This window comes from Dermacentor albipictus, chromosome 1, assembly GCF_038994185.2.
Source record: "Dermacentor albipictus isolate Rhodes 1998 colony chromosome 1, USDA_Dalb.pri_finalv2, whole genome shotgun sequence".
NCBI lineage: Eukaryota > Metazoa > Arthropoda > Arachnida > Ixodida > Ixodidae > Dermacentor > Dermacentor albipictus.
The window spans coordinates 107004284-107022853 of NC_091821.1; the positions used below are offsets into that span (position 1 = coordinate 107004284).

At 41.6% G+C, this 18570-nt stretch overlaps 1 protein-coding gene across 4 annotated transcripts in view; it reads right to left on the reverse strand.

The window, feature by feature from the left end:
• garz (Sec7 domain-containing protein garz) overlaps positions 1-14960 on the reverse strand; it is a 108398-nt gene extending 93438 nt beyond the window's left edge. For 2 of the 4 annotated variants that reach the window (XM_070524414.1, XM_070524406.1), the window contains exons 1-6: positions 14820-14960; positions 14300-14405; positions 13974-14172; positions 10330-10557; positions 4737-4843; positions 2633-3013 (exon numbers count right to left, since the gene is read on the reverse strand). In XM_070524414.1, coding sequence (XP_070380515.1) covers positions 2633-3013; positions 4737-4843; positions 10330-10557; positions 13974-14172; positions 14300-14395 — 1011 coding nt within the window. In that variant the 5' untranslated portion in view covers positions 14396-14405; positions 14820-14960. Of the gene's footprint in view, positions 1-2632; positions 3014-4736; positions 4844-10329; positions 10558-13973; positions 14173-14299; positions 14409-14692; positions 14714-14819 lie in introns of those variants that run through there. The other 2 variants (XM_070524410.1, XM_070524413.1) reach the window with 2 other exon arrangements.
• Between the last annotated feature and the right edge of the window lie 3610 nt (positions 14961-18570).

An 18570-nucleotide genomic window follows, 5' to 3' on the forward strand; every position in this document is an offset into this window, starting at 1 on the left:
AGCAGACGACAACCCTTTGCAGCAAGGATGGCTGAAGTTCGCGGCTGCGATTTCTCCTTTGTTCGGGTGCCAGGCTGCTTCTTCTGCGGTGACAGCTGTAGGGAAGATGCTGACCTCTGTGCAAGCGGGTATGAACACGATGTTACCGATGTTTGGGACAGCATGGTCCACACACGTGCAAGGTGTGTCCCGCAGACAAATGCCATAAACCCCATTTACATGACGTGGAGCTCATGTTCACTAGCCGATAAATTTTGTTGAGTGATGCGATCTCTCGATGGTTTTTTTTATTCTACCCTTGCCACAATGCTGCATCTGTACCTGAATAATAAGCACCCGTCGTTAGTGCAGACTTATATCAAACAAATCTGCACGGTGCAATCTCTGCATATGCCGTTGTGATTTTTCTGCCGATGAATACATGTGACATCGCCGAATAAGTGCAGTCGAAGTCGCCTCAAGAAGAGTAATTGCCAATTTATTGATGGAAACGCGTGCACTAGCCAACGAAGTCACTAAACACACAGGTTAATAAAAGCGTATTTAGTGCTGTACCGCCGATGCAATTCTGCTGCATACGCCGATGAACTACCGTTCCCGTTGCAGTTTGTGCAATTTTAAATTCCCCAAGGGAGCTGCTTGGAAATGTACAAAGCTAAAGACTGACTAACTTTTCAGTACTTTTTTATATTACTAGAGAGAGGTGCCACATGATATATTTAAAGGCAGAGCAGCACCAGTCAAAGTAGATGAGCGCTGGCGGCAAGGCCCGGTTTAGTCGTCTGCAGCGTAAGTATAAGAAAGAATTCAGTTGAGTTCAAAACTCACATGCAAGAAAGGACTACGTTGTGAAACAAAAAAATCACTCGACGTGCTAAGTTTGCTCAGGCAGCATCGAGGTGTGATGACTTCCCAAACGAGACGCGAACTTTCCAGCGAGAAATGGAACAAAAATACCATATGCAGCAGCTATTAGCAATTCTCGCCCTGAACTACCTATTTTCTAAACATATTTCCAAAAACGCAAACAACATCTAAGATGCCCTCGGACGAAAAGAATAAAGCTGTTAAAGAAGCACTCCCTTGGCATCATTCCGATAAGACACAGCGTGACTTATACCCTTTACAAACAAGGCAGGGTGAAAACTTCGCAGCTCAAAAGAACCGACAAGAGTTATGCATGGAGCAACTAGCAACAGTTAAACATGTGCAAAGCCACGCATAAAATAGATGTAAAAACATGAAGTGCACGACAGCAGGTACGAGGATTTACCGCCCCACATGAAACCAACAATTTCAGTTCTTGTGAACTTCAGTAGCTTTAACATACAACACAATGCGCTCGTGCAGTCGTGCTGCCTAGCTAGCGCAACACAGTAAAGAAGCGGAAAACAATATAAGTGGCAGACAGCATTCCGAACTTTAGCCAAATGCCTTTAAACCTCATGCTGGACTGCAGACGAACTTTGTTGCTCACGCGTCTAACTATGATCGAGTGGAAAAAAACACCGACGAGACAAAGGAAAGGATGAGAACAAGAAATTTCCCTTCGAAGCAACGATCCATTTTTGCTACCGTTGCTCCCACTGATGAGGCTTTGCCGGGAATGATTAGAACCGTATCGCCGGCACGTTTTCACCGGTATTTGAGCCCCCCACCCTGCAACAATTCTTCTTCGACATTCCCTGAAGCTTTGGCCACCCCACATGTGCGAATGGTATTGCCTATCTTGCTCTGAAAACGTGAATAAGACAGAGAAGCAGGCTCAACGACACAACAAACTACGGCGCGCGCCAGGCTCCTCTCTCGCGTGTTCTGCGCAAGGCTGCCACCAGTGGTGCGTCCGTCGGCATGCACGGCGCGTATAATCACACACAGTTGAATGCTTGCTCGCTCTTGTGGATTTCAAGTCCCCCACTATTTTTTTCACTGAATGTTACGTCAACGAGATGATGTTACAGCCAGTGCAGCGGCCAATAGAAACTAGCCATTAAGTTCATGACCAAGAATTACTTGTCAGAAAAAGCGCACACATATAGGCCTACCCTTCCAGATCTAGGAAATGGAGAAGAGGGGGTTTCTAACAAGTCCCATCCATGCTGTCACCGCTCCTTTGTCACTCTTGGGCACCTTTGTCATACACCAATCTTGAAAGGTTACCAGAACACAGCAGAAAGAAGGAAAAGAAAGAAGGAATGCAGTAAGCAGGGTGCTGCTATTGGTGCCGCCCAACAGTTGAGAGGGACACTGAACTGTTGGATTGAGTGTCCTCTTCACCCCAACTGTTGGGCTGAGAAACACTGCACTCATTAAACTGCCATTCACATTAGGTCGTTTTCAAAAATTCCTTCAGAAATATATTTACTGAAAGCTATCACACACATTCTAGCATGTTTCTCATGTTTCAATAAGAGTGCTTCAGTGCCCATATAAGCAAAATTTAGGGTATAACCATGGCATAAATGGTGTATGGTCTGCTGCTAGTAAATATCAATGCACAGGAAGTGGTTCTTCAAGCTAAGTACAACAGTGATTTGACTGCTCCATCGGTATATCTTTAGGCATCTAGCTTACATAAGACAGTACAGGACTTGCTTTTTCTTACTGTACCTGAATAGTACATGTGCCTTACCTGCACACAATTTGAAGAGTCTGCCTGATTGGCATCTAGGTCTACAATTGATGACACTGAATCCGAGAGGTGAATGACCCCTGTCAGAGGGCCAGATTCAAGGCTCGAGTCAGGAGCAGCTGGCACTTCTGGTTCAGCAATTGTCCCAGGCAACGGGGCTTTCCCTGCCCCTGATCCTGTAGCTTCTCCTACAGGCTGCTGTTCCTCTGATGTAGGAGTATGTGGCTGTGATGCCACATTTCCAACTGGCTGAGAAAAGGAAGGTGCTTGTTGCTGTACTTGAGAATCAGGCTCTCTAGGAATTTTTCTATGCTTGGGCACAGGAGATCGACGTTTCCTGGTACTTCTTGAGTTATCCATGCCACTTGCCCTCATTTTCAACTACAGTAAGCGCAAAAAAGAGAAAAAGTCAAACCTGCAGTAAACTACTAATTAATGCAAAATAGAAGAAACTGCATAATAAGTTAGCCACTCACTCACTCACTCACTCACTCACTCACTCACTCACTCACTCACTCACTCACTCACTCACTCACTCACTCACTCACTCACTCACTCACTCACTCACTCACTCACTCACTCACTCACTCACTCACTCACTCACTCACTCACTCACTCACTCACTCACTCACTCTCACTCACTCACTCACTCACTCACTCACTCACTCACTCACTCACTCTCACTCACTCACTCACTCACTCACTCACTCACTCACTCACTCACTCACTCACTCAACAGGTGCATAATTTATGAATGAATAAATGTGATGTTCCATTTATTCCAATCTACTTACACAAAATAAACAGTCAACAAGAAGTAACAAATAGACCCGCCACGATGGCATGGTGGCTTTGGTTTTGTGCTGCTAAGCCCGAGGGTGCGGAATTAAATCTCAGCCATGGCGACCGCATTTCAATGGAGAGAGAAATGCAAAAACGCCCCCGTACCATGCATTGGGTGCGCATTAAAGAACCCTTGCTGGTCAAAATTAAACTGTACTCCCCCACTACAACGTGCGTCGTAATCATTTGGTGGTTTTGGCATGTAAAACCCCAGAATTTAATTTTAAGTTAAGTTACGAACACTTTGATATTGTACGATATCAACCACAAAACACTTCGCATGTACAATAAACAGGGTACAGATGTGCCACCGTGTGACACATACAGAATGTTCACATGCAATAACAAAATAAATGCACATTTTAACAAGCACACTAGCACATCATGTAAAAAAAGATTAAGGCAAGCAATAGAGACCCTAATTGGAAGGACACAGAAGAGAAAATTAAGCATAATTTAAGGTTCCCAAGAGATGATTTACAAGTTTGTCACCGTATCACCCTTAACATGCACCTGCCAAGGTGGCCCAAAGACTATGAAGTTCTGCTGCTCAGCATAAAGTCACAGGTTCAATTTCTAGCCAGTGTGGCCACGTAATGATGGTACCAATATACAAAAATGCTGGTGAACTCAGGTTTATGTGCATATTAAAGATTCCCAAATGACCAAAATTAATCCGAAAGCATGCACAGGCAGCATCCCTCACAGCCCACTGTGCAACAATGGGACACAAAAGCACATAAACTATTTAATCACTCTTCATTGCAAAATGCATTAAAGGTAGCCAGCACAACTGACCTAGCATTATGCGACCTAGATCCACAAAAAATATTATTCATACTGGGAAGTAAGGTAATAAAATTGCTTTTAACATCTGCTTTAACAAACTATAAGGTATTTAAAAATTTTTATTTATTTCCGGGGTTTTACATGCCAAAACTACAATCTAATTATGAGGCATGCCGTAGTGAAGGACCCATGCCCTTGAGTTCAGCAGCATAATACCAAAAAGTATTGTGTAGCTCTTAGTCTATTTTGATATCTTTCTATGAAAGTGTCCTTAAAGTAAAAAGAAATTACTGTGAGAATGAAAAACAGCACCAGAGGACTATTCCGCACAACTCTTTGTTTGAAATTAAGCATACCTAAATGTAATAAATAAACACCTTAAGCTTGTGTTCTTTTCAGCACAACATACCGCTAGTAGTTTGTTAGTAGATGTTACTAATTCAGGGAAATGCTAATGCATTAAGTCACTCACCTTCTTTGAACAACCTCCTTTAGCAACTTCAGAAAACTGTGGAAGGCGAGAAAAAAGTAACTGCACCATGTCCATGAGGGCCTGTTCTGCTGACTTACGCAGTAACTCTGCAATGCAAAATTAAAACAAAAATATATTTGCCAGGCAGGCCAGACACTCCTCCAGTACACATCTGTTGCAACCCATTTGAAATACCAACAGTGATTGCATCACAGCAGCCACGGCTTTCTTAACATTAAGTTAGTAATATATCATAAGCCAAACTGATTCAGCAATGACTATTCGAGCTACCCAATATATGTTGCATCAGATGTGTGCATGCAACATAGACACACAGGTTGCATAAGCATCTTTATTTCTTCAGCAGTGCCCTTCTTTAAAAGAAAATGACAGCACAAACAAGCCACTGGCTTATTTATCATTGCATGTAGTTAAAAAGTGACACTTTGAGGACATCCTGCCTAATCACATGTTTCACATAAAGATTATTTGGCTTGCACATTAAAATGAGCAAAAACGAAATGCAAAGAGACATATAAAGACACATAGGATCCCTGAATAAGTAAATAAGTGACCCATGCCGACAGACCCAACATGAAATATGAGCTCAGCCTTCCCTTGTGATCTTCTCTTTTTTAACAGATTCTCACGACAAAAAGTCATCAACGAGCAAGTCAAACAAACAAAATATGAAGCTTATACAGCTTTCAATGCCATAATGCACATGCTGTGACCAAAATAAATGTGTGCCAAAAAGCAATGCAAAATAGGAGGTCCACTACCACACTGTGCTACACTGTATTACACATTTTCATCGCTCTGGTTTAGCCAAACTACACTGAAGATGCAACCACTAGGTTTACTGATGACCTCCACCATTTCCTTTGCAGGAGCAGCAACAGTGTACGTAGGTACACAAGTAGAACTAAATGTTCAACTATAGCATAGGCAGGAAGAAGCTATAAAATAAATTTTAAGTAGCATAGAAAGGGTGATCAGAAGTAAAAAGCAAGCAATCACGAAAAACAAGCCATATATACATATTATATATTTATAGCAATGAACACGACACCATTCACAATTTCAGCAACACAATTAATTATGTTGACGTTTACTACACAGCACGAACCTCTTGACTACTGCTATCAGAAAAAATTATAATTTTTATCAGGTAAGAAAGGAAAATGTAAACATGATAGTCATTAATAAACTGCACAACCACAGACTTGATGTGGCAGTGAGCACTCTAGTGCACATGTTAAGCCATCTCCAACTAAGATGTCCTAATGCCAGCACAGTACCACCATTTATGGTCGCTCCATTTGATAGAAATTCGGTATAAGGCATGGCACCCAAGATCATCAATGCTACATACGCCAAAGCAGGCATTGAGTGTTTTCAGCAATCTCAGAGGCCATGTATTTGGCCACCTATCTACAGCGTCAAGTTCAGTGAAGGCCACAGCCATTTTTGCACCCGCCATCATGATACACTAAAGTTCTCCTTGCTGCCTGGCAGAAATAGAGGCATAAGTTGGAATCTCTTATGACTCCATTATGACAATGTCAATTTCTTCCAGCTACACACTTTTTCCTTAGGCGGCTAGACCAATGGCAGTTCTTGCATACAAGAATTTGAAAGTCAAATTTTTGGGGAGGTGCTTTTCTCAGCCGTATAACCATACAAAATGGTACAAAATTCATACATTGTACAACTAATCCTTGCGACTGAGCAAGTATTGCATAGGCACTTTTGCACTCCCATAGGAATGCAGCCACTGAAAGTTGAACCCATTCCCTTGTGCTGAGCAGCAGTATGCACAACAGTCACTAAGCAACCACAGAAGGTACTTACATAATGAAGAATTTAAGCAGATGCTATTAGTATATAGATGCTCTGCAGTGCTGCAGTATGAGTGTAGCTGTATTTGATAACATGGGCGTACCACTTTAAGCAGCCTTGCGTTTGGAAAGGCTACTTGCAGAGTGACCACAGAGTTGCTAGCAGAGCAGCAAGTTTCAAAAGCAACAGTACATGGATGACAACTGCTTTCAAAGGGTGTGAATTTAACGGTCTACAGAACCTGTGATTGGACATTTGTTTTGTAATTTTAAGGCTGACAACAAGGCCTAATACATCTTGCAGTAATAAGCTCATAAGTATGCATTCAAACTTTCGTTGAAGCGATTCGAGTTGAAGCAGGGTGCATGTTGTACACAATGCAGTAGTTTCTTCATATTTAGATAGCATAACAATCCAAAAGACATTATGTCATGTCCCTGTGCTTGTGTTGCAATGTGCACGGAATACACCCCTCTGTATATTTTCCATCTCTGCAATATAAACTGTGCTCGTCATGTACATGCTTTGTCCTGATCAGTTTGGCTAAGCACACTTGCTGTCACACACCTAGTTACATCTTGCTACTGTACTAATGCAGTGGCTAACCATATACTAAAATGTCCAAACGTTCTTCCAGAAATTTTTATATGCTTTAAGCAACAGCTAAAGAGTGTTTGTGCATACAGAATACCTTATGGTGCCATTGTCAGCAATATGAACGAGGCTACGTGCCTGACATCTCACAAACATTAGCATACATTTTACTGATCAATGGAACATGGTTAAGCAAGGTTTGAATGATAAAGAGACATACTTCATAATATAATGCCACTTGCTTTCTCAATTCATGCAGTTTGTAGTCATGCACTGCAGAAAAGCAGTGCATGACTAATATACATAATATACTGCTCATCCAGTCCACAGCCCTCAATGACTACTCATAGGCAATTGTGCCAATCCTTTAACATATACAACTCTTCCAAGGTTACGAGTAGTCCACACAATCCTCTCTAATTCCCAGCATGGGTTTAGAAAAGGATACTAAACAATTACACAACTGGTGACAGTAATACATTCACTCGCTTCATGTCTTGATAAGAACAGGTAGATTGATGCAATATTTCTTGACTTCAGTAAAGCTTTCAATAGAGTTCCCCATGACAAATTAATATTAAAACTCAGACGGAAATTTTAATCATATGGATATCAAACTATTTAACCAATCGCTACCAATTTGTAGCAGTTAATGAGCAACAACCAGGTTGCCTTCCGGTCGACTCTGGCATGCCCCAAGGAAGTATGCTGGGGCCATTATTGTTTTCATTATATATTAATGGCATTACTACTGAACTTGATCCGAATGTCCAAATCAGGTTGTTTGCGGATGATTGTGTGCTTTTTCAAGAAATAAGTTCAATTAACGACCAAATCCATCTTAACTCCTCTCTTGCTAAGATTTTTTAATGGTGTGAAACGTGAGACAGGAAACTTAACACTGATAAGCCCATCTTTCTTTGCTTCTCTCACAAGAAAGCTCCGCTTTCTTTTAACTACAGGCTAGGTTCGTCACCTTTGCTGGAAGAGACTAAATATAAGTATTTGGGTGTCACACTTACTAATACTTTATCATGGAATTTACATATATATAACATCTGCTCTTCCGCATTCCGTAAACTATACTTTGTAAGACATAAGCTTAGAAATTCTTCCCTAGCGTAAAATTACTTGCTTACAATTCACTAATTAGACCAAAACTTGAATATGCATGCATTGCCTGGGACCCGTTTGTTAAACAGAATATCACCCGCCTAGAAAAGGTACAGAGAAAAGCTGTAAGGTTTATTTACTCTAAATTTTCCCTCTACTACTCACCCTCTGAATGAATGCAGATTAACGGCATCCAATGCCTTGAACAACGAAGAAAAAATTTATGTTTGCAATTTCTTTTCTTGCTTTAGAATCAAGATCTAGCTATTAACCCTTCTCCATATCTGTCACTTTCAACGTCGAGGCATACACGCCACCATCATCCTAATTCCATCACGCCGCATTTTGTGCGAACAGATTTATTCAAGTTTTCATTTTTTCCTCGCACTGTAACCGACTGGAAAGATTCTTTATTGCCTTTCGCTACACTTTGATGTTTTTAACTTTGTTATTATTGTTTTGTTGCCATTTAACCCACCCTGCTTGGACCTGTACAAGGTTTGCAGTATTGAATAAAGGAAGAAAAAAAAAAGAGTAACCGCTCTTAGTAAAGGCTTGCAAGTTTGTAGAGCTGAGCCACTTGATGCCGTGGACAAGCCTCGACAGCGATGCAAATCTCACTAGTCCTAATGTTTCTTTATCCACAGCAGACAACTGAAGTCAAAAGCATCCTCTTAGCTTTTTCTTTATGTAATCATATTATGAAGATGTTATATGCAGAAGTGTTTAGAAATGCTTGAACAAGTTGTAAAAAGCGATGCAAAAATGGCCTATAGGCCCCTTGCCCAATTCGGCCATAAATAGTTATAACAATACTACATCATTACAATATGTTGCAGTATATATGCTGCAATCAAATTCATTTCTCCAGATGTTCGTGATTCAACACAGCGGCGCAATCTAAACATAACAGGCAACGCCAGCATCACCCCATTACTAGAATTTGGCACCTTTCATGAAGGCCACTGCCCAGACAACTGCTTCTAAAATTGCTCTAGTTTTGTGTGGCACAATATCCTGAAGACAAGTGCTTTCTTTTTTGTATGTTTTACTCATTCAGGTTTGCTGAGTGAAATGTGTTTTGCAACAGATGGCACTACTGCACCTTATAAAGTATCCTGCATTAGGTGATGCCTGAACACATGCAACAACATATTTCTTGCCATTGCAAAAAAAAAAAATAAAGAACTTCCACAACTCTGAAGTTTGTAATAAAGCATCCTCAAGCTTCCGAGATAATGTGACTTCATAACACTCTCATGGCTGGTGCTGCAACAAGCTTGGCTCTTGTAAGTGTGATGCATGGCTTGCTCTCACAAGTGTATTTCAACTCGCATGCAAGATGGCAGACCTTCACACAAAACTCTGCAATCTTTGAGAGCACATACACCAAGTCTAGTGGTTGAACAATTGCAGCACCAGACTTCCACCTGATAATCTTAGTATGCAACTCTGCCTCCATTGCATCGCCCTTCTCGGAGGGAATATTACTGTCACAGTGTTGTTTTCCGCCAACAGATGGCACCACTACTGCATCAGTTATGATATCTTTTTAGTTTTGTTTTTCTTTTCTGCCAGAAGCACTGCTTAGTCGTTACATCTAATTTCTTTAAAAATATGCCCAGTAGTAATCTTATTTAATCTCATGTACAGGTTAGACAAAAATTGGCAGGAGTTTTAAGTTGAAGGATAGAGCAGGTAGCATTTCAAGCGAAATTGTGGGCTCCCAGCTGAATACACAAAAATATTTGGTGCATGATACATAATCATTGCCTAGCAATGATTAAAGCTTATTTACCATATTTAAAAATTGTTACAAGGCCTCTTTAACTGAAAATATTGTAACCGCCAAGGCTAAACAAAGTTCCCTATTGGAAATTGTAGTAGTTCTGGCAAGTATTATTCTTGCTTGCAGAATCCCACAGTTTCTGAATGCGTATAGTAGTCCATGATAATCAGGACTTTGGTGCTGATTAGCATGGACTTAACATGAAAGGTTACTAATAAATTAAACTGTAAATAATAATGTGCAGCAATGACTTACCACTGAGCCTCGTCTCGAAGCAGATGCGAATACAAGATTGCATCATTTCACAGACGGACTCATTTGAAAGCAATGCACCAACGTGCGATAGAAAAAGAGATCGCAGCACAAGCAGTATCTTCATGAGCACCACTTCATCTGATGCAGGGTCAATGCCCATGAAACGAGCATGTGTAACGGCATCTGCTATGCTTTCAGCTGCAGATGCTGATGACTCCAATCTGTGATCTGAAATGCAAATTCACGCAATAAGACTGTTATTAATTAATTAATTATGGGGTTTTACATGCAAAAACCACGGTCTGATTATGAGGCACACCGTAGTGAGGGACTCGAGAAATTTGGACCACCTCAGGTTCTTAAGATGCGCCTAAATCTAAGCATGTGGGTGCTTTTGCATTTCGCCCCTTGCATTTCGTCGTGCTCAGCAGCCCAACAACATAGCCACTAAGCAACCACGGCGGGATAAGACTGTTACTACCAACCTAAAGCTTCTAATAGAGTGAACTGGTTATAAAGCTGCTTATAAAGCATTGCAAGCTAAATAGCATAACTTATTTCCAGGGCTTCTCATTTTGCTACGTTAAAAGTCAGGCAACTAACCCATGAACACCTAACTGTAATGGTTTGTTGCCTGTTTCTGGAACATGAATTGTCACATTTTAAGGTTTCTTCACATAAGATACACATGTAAAACTATAGACACTGTTTTTTTTTTAGAAGCTTAAGGTCAGGATATTTTTTTTCCAGGAAAGTTAAAGTAAATGTGCATGTGTAAACAAAACACCACAAAACATTGCACAAGATTAGTCCTGGCATTATCGTACAGGAAAAGTACTGTATTGCAGGGAGAGACCTTTCTCCTGCAGTGGACATAAATATAGGCTGATGATGATGAAACAGCAAAAAAGAAAACATTTTAAATATTTCAAAAAATATTTTTCAAATATTTTAAATACTATAAAGCCATAAGAGGATAGAACTTGGCTATGCAAAAGGAAAGCATAGCCAAGAAGCAAGTTCCCACCAGCAAAACTTGGGAAGATGCAGTTCTGGGCAAGTTGTTTTTGTACTATCGTTACCAGCACTAAATTGTCTCTTTTCGTCTTCCGTCAGACGCTGGTCGTAATAATAACAAAACTTGAACCAGCAAACAGGTGCTCTAATGCCTGCAAGAGTGCCAGTCACTCCAACATAAAAGCACAGTCTTAATCACCATTTTAGTTCTATTAAGTTGATGAGATTGTATGACATGCACTAGTGATGGATGCACTCATTATCGTTATGCAAGTTCATGCATTTTATGCAAGTTCACAACAATACTTGAATGAAAAACAATGGCATAAAGCTAACACATCACCTCTGGTCCTCTGAAACAGTGAGCTTTGCAAAGGCACTGCACTTTTTTTTTCCCAACACCTGCTAACTACTGCAACTGTGCAGTTAAGTCAGCTGATACCATTGCCAGTTCATTTATAGTTGACAATTGCATGTCACCCACTAAAGCATTAAAACATAGAAAGAAGAAGTAGTTCAGGACCCAAGGTTTACCTTGTGCTGCTAAAAAGTACACTAAGGCAAGTGCCTGCATAATGTAACAAGCAAGAAAGATAAGAGGAATTGAGGGGCTTGATTTTTTTGTTAGCTACATGAAGTCATTAGACAACGAAGCCAATGAAGGCATAGGGGGAAAATGTAGAAATAATAAGGAGAAGGCAAATTAAAGTTGACAAAAAGACAACTTGTTGCAGGTGGGAGACAAACTCACATATTCTGCATTACGCGTGCAGGACTTTACCATTGAACTATATCAAATCCCGGCCATGGCAGCCGCTTTTCAATGGAATCGAAATGCCAAAAACATCCGTGTACTTAGATTTAGGTGCACGTAAAGGAACCCTAGGTGGTCAAAATTAATCCTGAGTTTCCCACTACAGCATGTCATGTAATCATATTGTGCTTTTGGCACATAAAAACCCATAATTTAATTTTTTAATTGAGCTACTACAGCGGCTCTCTTCCTGTATACTTTCTTGGGTATTTGCACATTACATCAAGCCCTGGGACTGTTAGCCAGCACCACTAACGGTGATGGTGGTGGATGACTTTCAGCCCCTCGGTTACCCTTACTCCTCTTGCTCAATGCATGCGAAAGCAATTTTTCCCTTTAAAAAAGAAGCAAATAATTACAGAATGCCCCAATGTAGACTGCATCTATTGACACTCAGGGTGCTGCCCCTAAAAAAAAAAGACGCTTCAACAGCACAGTGACATAGGCCACTGTACCAAATCTTGGCAACATTTAAAAAAAATTGTGACATTTTCCCAAGTACTTTATAAGGTTTTGACAAATATGTTACAAAAAAACATTACAGTTGCAGACTGGTTGCATAACGTCTTATAGGTGTATATGCAGTGTACATTATCTACCTTGAGGGGAAAAAAACATGCTGGTGAGTTGCCATAGTGAATGGCACCTCACCAACACCACAACTCCAACTGAATTGTGACCTTGATTTTTGAGGTAAAACGCAAATTCAAGTCCACAAAAAATGTGCCGCCAAAGAAGATATGAGCATGTTTCTTCTAAAGCTGTATAAGTTCGTCTTAAATATGAAATACAAAAATACAGTCACAAAATTCCATCTTTCATTGCACACCTTATGAAAAAATTTTTGGAAAGCCAAGATATCTGACATATGAGTGAAAATAATAAGCAACCATAATCATGCATTGTGCGCAATTTACCATTCATGCCTTGGTACCAGACACCAAAACCATTTCTTTCAATGCTCTTGTCCAGTACCAAATTTTCCTCCGTACTCAATAATTCTATTACAGATAGCCCACACAGTCACTATTACCATAGCAATCTGACAGATGCTATTTTTAAACACACGCAATAAATCAGCCTTTTCCAATATAATTTGGTGGTAGTCTTGGCCTGTGACCCCTGTTAGCAGCTTAAGACAAAGATTTTCTGCACTGTAAAACTAGAATGGATGAGCATGGTCTCATTGCTGGCACTCCAAACTAGCAGCCAAATGTGTTAATAAGGTGAACTTATGCTTGACAGATTTGGCGAAAAATCATCTGAACAAGCAAGACTCACTCTCATCACTCAAAGGGCTTAGCAGCCTACCAACTTAGCCAATAAACTACTGCGGCTAGTAGAAATAAGGACACCCTGAAAGTCGCAACATTTCACATAACACTGCAGGTGAGACCCAGAGATGAACCATACAACAGAAAAAAACAGTGCTCTGCCGAATACAAAATGTCTCCCATACTCATGAGCACATCTTGTTTTCCCAATTACATGCTCCAACAATTGAAAACTTGCACATAAAACTTAAACTGACATGAACATTAAGATAATTGAAATGGAAGCGCACAGACTCCGCGTATCACCTGCCTAAGAGCCACAGTAAACATAACACAAGAGACACAGAGTTTATAAGAAATGTCTATGAAACAGTGCCTACAAACAACATCACATATGACATGCAGAAGTTGCCAAAGCTGTAGTGAAACTAATTGAAGCTTTTATCAACAATGGCAAAAGGCAAATAAATCCAAGTCACGAGGGAAAAATAAGTACAGAACAACCAGCTGACATAGTACTAATCAATGGCAGAACTTACCTAAAAGACCATAGGAGAGGAATTTGTTTACAGACGCAAGAGCTTGGCCAGTCACAATGCCACTAGTGTCATCTGAGCGTATGGCTTCCAAAAAAGGTCCGAAATAAACGCTTGGCTCGATGTCTGAAATATCAGTGGAGCGCCCCAGAGCGTCCTTCAAGTTGGAAAAACTGCGATTAAGGGCTTCATGTTCTTCCGCCTGCAAAATAAGTGTACATGATTGAAAACGTAGACATATCGCGGGTGCCCAATGCGCGAGTTAATCATATTTTTGCTGCTGGATCACAATTAACTGCTCCGTATTCTGAGCAATGTTCAGGGCATACCTGATTGCTCTGTCCAGTATTGCTCCGTCTCAAGGCGGCTGTTATGACCGCTACCTCCCCGGCGATGATGTAGATATGGTTTTCCGGAACATACATTCTGCTCGTTCTGCTGAAATCAAATAGATCGAAACATAAGTACAATTAGTAGGTTGTCCACAAGTTGCCGGGCTGCAGCATTTTTTTCTACGTGTCATGCAGTGTAAGGGCTGCAGGGTTTTGGCAGATCAGCGGGCACTGAAAGCAGCCGACACAGCTCACATCGACCATGTTCCCAGCTGTCTGCTACGATTATCGAACACTACATTGTGTAAAACCGAAATTGTACTGTCTGCCGTTTATTTTGTGACGTTAAATCCTTAGATCAAGTGTTTTCCTGTAGAATTACGCGCTTACAAGTCCCGAGTTGGCGTCGGGCACTGTCATATGAAAGCCTGTGACGCAAGGCTGAAGCCACCGCGCCACGTCAGAGGACCGGCGCAGGGTCGGCGTTAGTAAAATGAATGTAAACAGGACTACATACCACTTGCAGAGGTAACTTGCTAAAAATTCTTACTCAAGCCATATGCTCTGCGAAACTAAAAAAAAGGGGGGGAGGGGGAAATAGCAGCTAGAGCAACCGATCACGATCACCATGAGCATGAACGTCATCTCAAAGGGTGAGCCATGACGGTACGAAATATTTGTTTAATGTATTTTAATAAAGCCTTTAACGATCACAATATTTACATTATATATTATAAAACTTCATTATTTGTTACAAGTTACAATAAATTTGGCAATTTTTATTACCAAATACATCACAGGCGCGAAATTTAAGATTCAGTTTTTTGCAGTAACTCTATGGTTTTTTGGTATCGCTTGAGTGCAAAGATGGTTTCATAAAATTATTGCAAAATTTATACTGGCAAACAATCCTGCATTGAGATATGCAATATTATATTATATTATATATTATTATTATTATTATTATTATTATTATTATTATTATTATTATTATTATTATTATATTGCATATATGCAATATATGCAATAAACAATCCTGCAATATATGAGATTACAAGAATTTATATTCGTCAAAACTGCGCACTTCAATTTTTGTTTTCATAGGCAGAGAGTTTTCATTTTGGAAAGGAGGTGGGGGGTTGAGGCTAGGAAAAATTTCAAAAGAAATATTGGTTTCATCTTTTTAGATAATAAAACAATAAAACTGATACACCAATGAAGCTGATAGCCATTATTGTTCTATTATAATATGCAATAGACCTGATACACTAACAAATCTGATTAGCCTACAAGTGTAGTGGGGTAGATAGGAGCTTTGTACGTGTTCTGTGCTCTGTATGCCAAAGTGGTTTGTTGTACAAAGGTACATTGTTTCTTCATTTTAGAGCGAATCTTTCTAGGCAAACTCTCCCGGACTCTGTTGATCATGGTAGCTGCTGCTACCTTGCCAAATAGCTCACACATAGGACCAGTGGCGTAGCTAGGTCGTCTGGCACCCGGGGCCCATAGGTCTTCTGTCACCCCTCATCCCAGGTGTAGCCGGCGGAAAGAGGGGTGTCTTCAGACGTATATGACACCCCCCCCCCTCACTGGCCCCTTGCACCTGGGGCCCACGGCCCCACGGCCCCCCCCTGTTGCTACGCCACTGCATAGGACAGCCCTTCTATAACGAATTGTGGCCTATATATACAGGGTGTCCCAGCTAACTTGGACGAAGATTTTGAAAAAAACTATGGGTTCTTCAGAACAGAAGTTGCGTGGATGTTGTTAGCGTTTATCTAAACTTGCAGTGCCATTTTCTTGCTCGTCTTTGTTTGAGTAATTAGCCGAGACAAATTAATTAAATTCGTAAATATAGCTTGAAACGTTCGGACCTCAATAGGAAAGTTGTGGAGCTTCACAAATATTGCCCAAACCAGTCACTTCCAGCAAGATAGACTTCGCGTGTCCGTTTTTATTCGGCAAAAACGAAAGCCCGTGGAGTTTAAAAAGTACTACGTGACAGCGCGCTCTGAGCGCCCCAGTGCGCCGCGATTACAGGATTAACTACGATGACTCTCCCATTGGACGATCGAAGGTTCAATGGCAGCTTTCCCTCACCTAGGGATCTAGGGAATTACACCGCTCTCATGAGTGATTTGTAAAAACACCGCCAGCACCGCGCCTTCTTTCACTTACGAGAAAAGGCTACAACTTTTGCTCGGCTCTGACATTACCGGCAACGGCGGGCGACAGCGCTCCGAAAAAGCGCTTCGTCAGCAGCCGCTCGCGCCTGTCGCCGAAGGACGCGCCGTCATCAGCCGTTTATTCCGATATGACGAGAAGAGCATTTCTTTTTCAGCCTTCAAGTCGATGCGGAATAGAAAAAATACACACAAAACATGCATCATGGATCTGGAACTTATGCATCATTTGTTACAACGCCGCTTTTCTTCCAAGCTGTGCCAGCGGCTAGATGCATGTCAGCTCGGCTGTCTATTGATGTCGTGCCGCGCAACCGTTTCGAAGAACTTGTTTGCAGTGCCTAAGACATGCCGTACTCAAGCGAGCAGAAGGCGAACATGGTCTTAGCCTTGGGAGCGGCACGGGGCGACAAGAGGAAAGCTGCCAATTGAGGTATACCGAAATTGGCAATGTGGGGGAAGACCTTGCGCGAACACAATTTTGAGGAGTTACTTGACGCTGAAACAGGTAGCTTCAAGAACACGCGGCACAGAAAGGGGACCATCAGTGCAAGAGGCTCAAGGAGACATTTTGGCTCCTTGACCCTCATTCCAGCGTGCGTGATATGTGAGTGGTGAGGTCGGCATTTCAAAGTCTTCAGTGTCAAGAGTTCTTAGGAAGGCTGAAATGCATCCGTATCACCTCCAACTGCACCAAAAACTGCAAGAAAGAGACTTTAAATGGCCTTGATTTCTCAAATTGGATCCTTGTGAACAGTGAAGAAATACCGGATTTTGTTGACAAAGTGCTCTGGACAGATGAGGCAACCTTCTCCAGAAATTCTCAACATCCATAATGCGCATTACTGGAGCGATACGAACCCGCATAGGGTGGGGCAGACCAGACACCAGTACCAATGGTCATTCAGTGTCTGGTGCGGTATCTTTGACTGAAGAATAATTGGCCCCATATTTTTTTTACCACATGCTCACTGTTCAGCGGTACGTGAACGACATTTTGGAAGGCCCAGTCGAAGATTTTCGCTGTGATCTTTTTCTTACGTTTTTAAAGCGAACTAGGTATCAGCTCGACGGTGCACCAGCTCACAGCAGCAGCCTTGCCCGAGCCTGGCTTGACGACGGCTTCAAACGCCAGTGGGTCGGGCAGCATGGACCAGTGCCATGGCCTGCAAGGTCACCGGACTTGACACATCTTGACTTCTTCTTGTGAGGACATGTGAAAGACCGAGTGTACCGCAAACCTACAACTTCACCAGAAGCGCTAAAGGCAGAGATTGCTGAAGCCTGCAGCGAGATACCGTCTTGCGTCATCAAAAAAAGCTAGATCGGACGTGCTGAAAAGGCGCCTATACTGCATTATGGCAGAGGGCGACTTGTCTGAACACATTCTTTAGACAGACATCACAGCGAATAAATCTCTGCAACCGTTATCCAAGAAAAGAGCCATATGTGTGACACTTTTGTACGACGTGGAAAAGGCACGTAAGTAATATGAAATTACTAATTCTCTGCCGACACGGAATGGATAGAAAGCTAAAAAGCAAGCTTCCGTGTCAGTTTACAATTCTTTTTGTGACAACCAGCGTAATTCACACGACGTTATCAAGCTTGTTACAATGCGTGTTTGCTTGTTGGAGTCTTGCGCCCGAATTCGAACTTACGAGCTTGTCATTTTTCCTCCGCATGCATTCTGCTAGCGTGAGAGTGCAATTATCGCCATAGAAACTGGAGCCGCACTGTATTTCAACTGCCGCCCGAACCCACTGGCGTTTTTCTCGGAACCAAGCACAACGCGAAGATCTGTCGTGGGCAGCAGGAAAGCCGCGAAGCGAGCTGTTTTTTACAAAGCACCGTTGAGAGCGCTGTAATCGTAGCGCATTTAAAGTCCCTCAATAGGCGCATTCGGGCGCACAGAGTGCGCTGCCACATGGTATTTTTTTAACTCCGCGGGCTCTAGTTTTTCCCGAATAAAAACGGCTAAGGTTATCTCGTTAGAAGTGCCTGGGTTGGGCAGTATTTGTGGAGCCCCACAATTTTCCTATTGACGTCTGAACGTTTCAAGCTCTATGTTTTATTTATTTATTT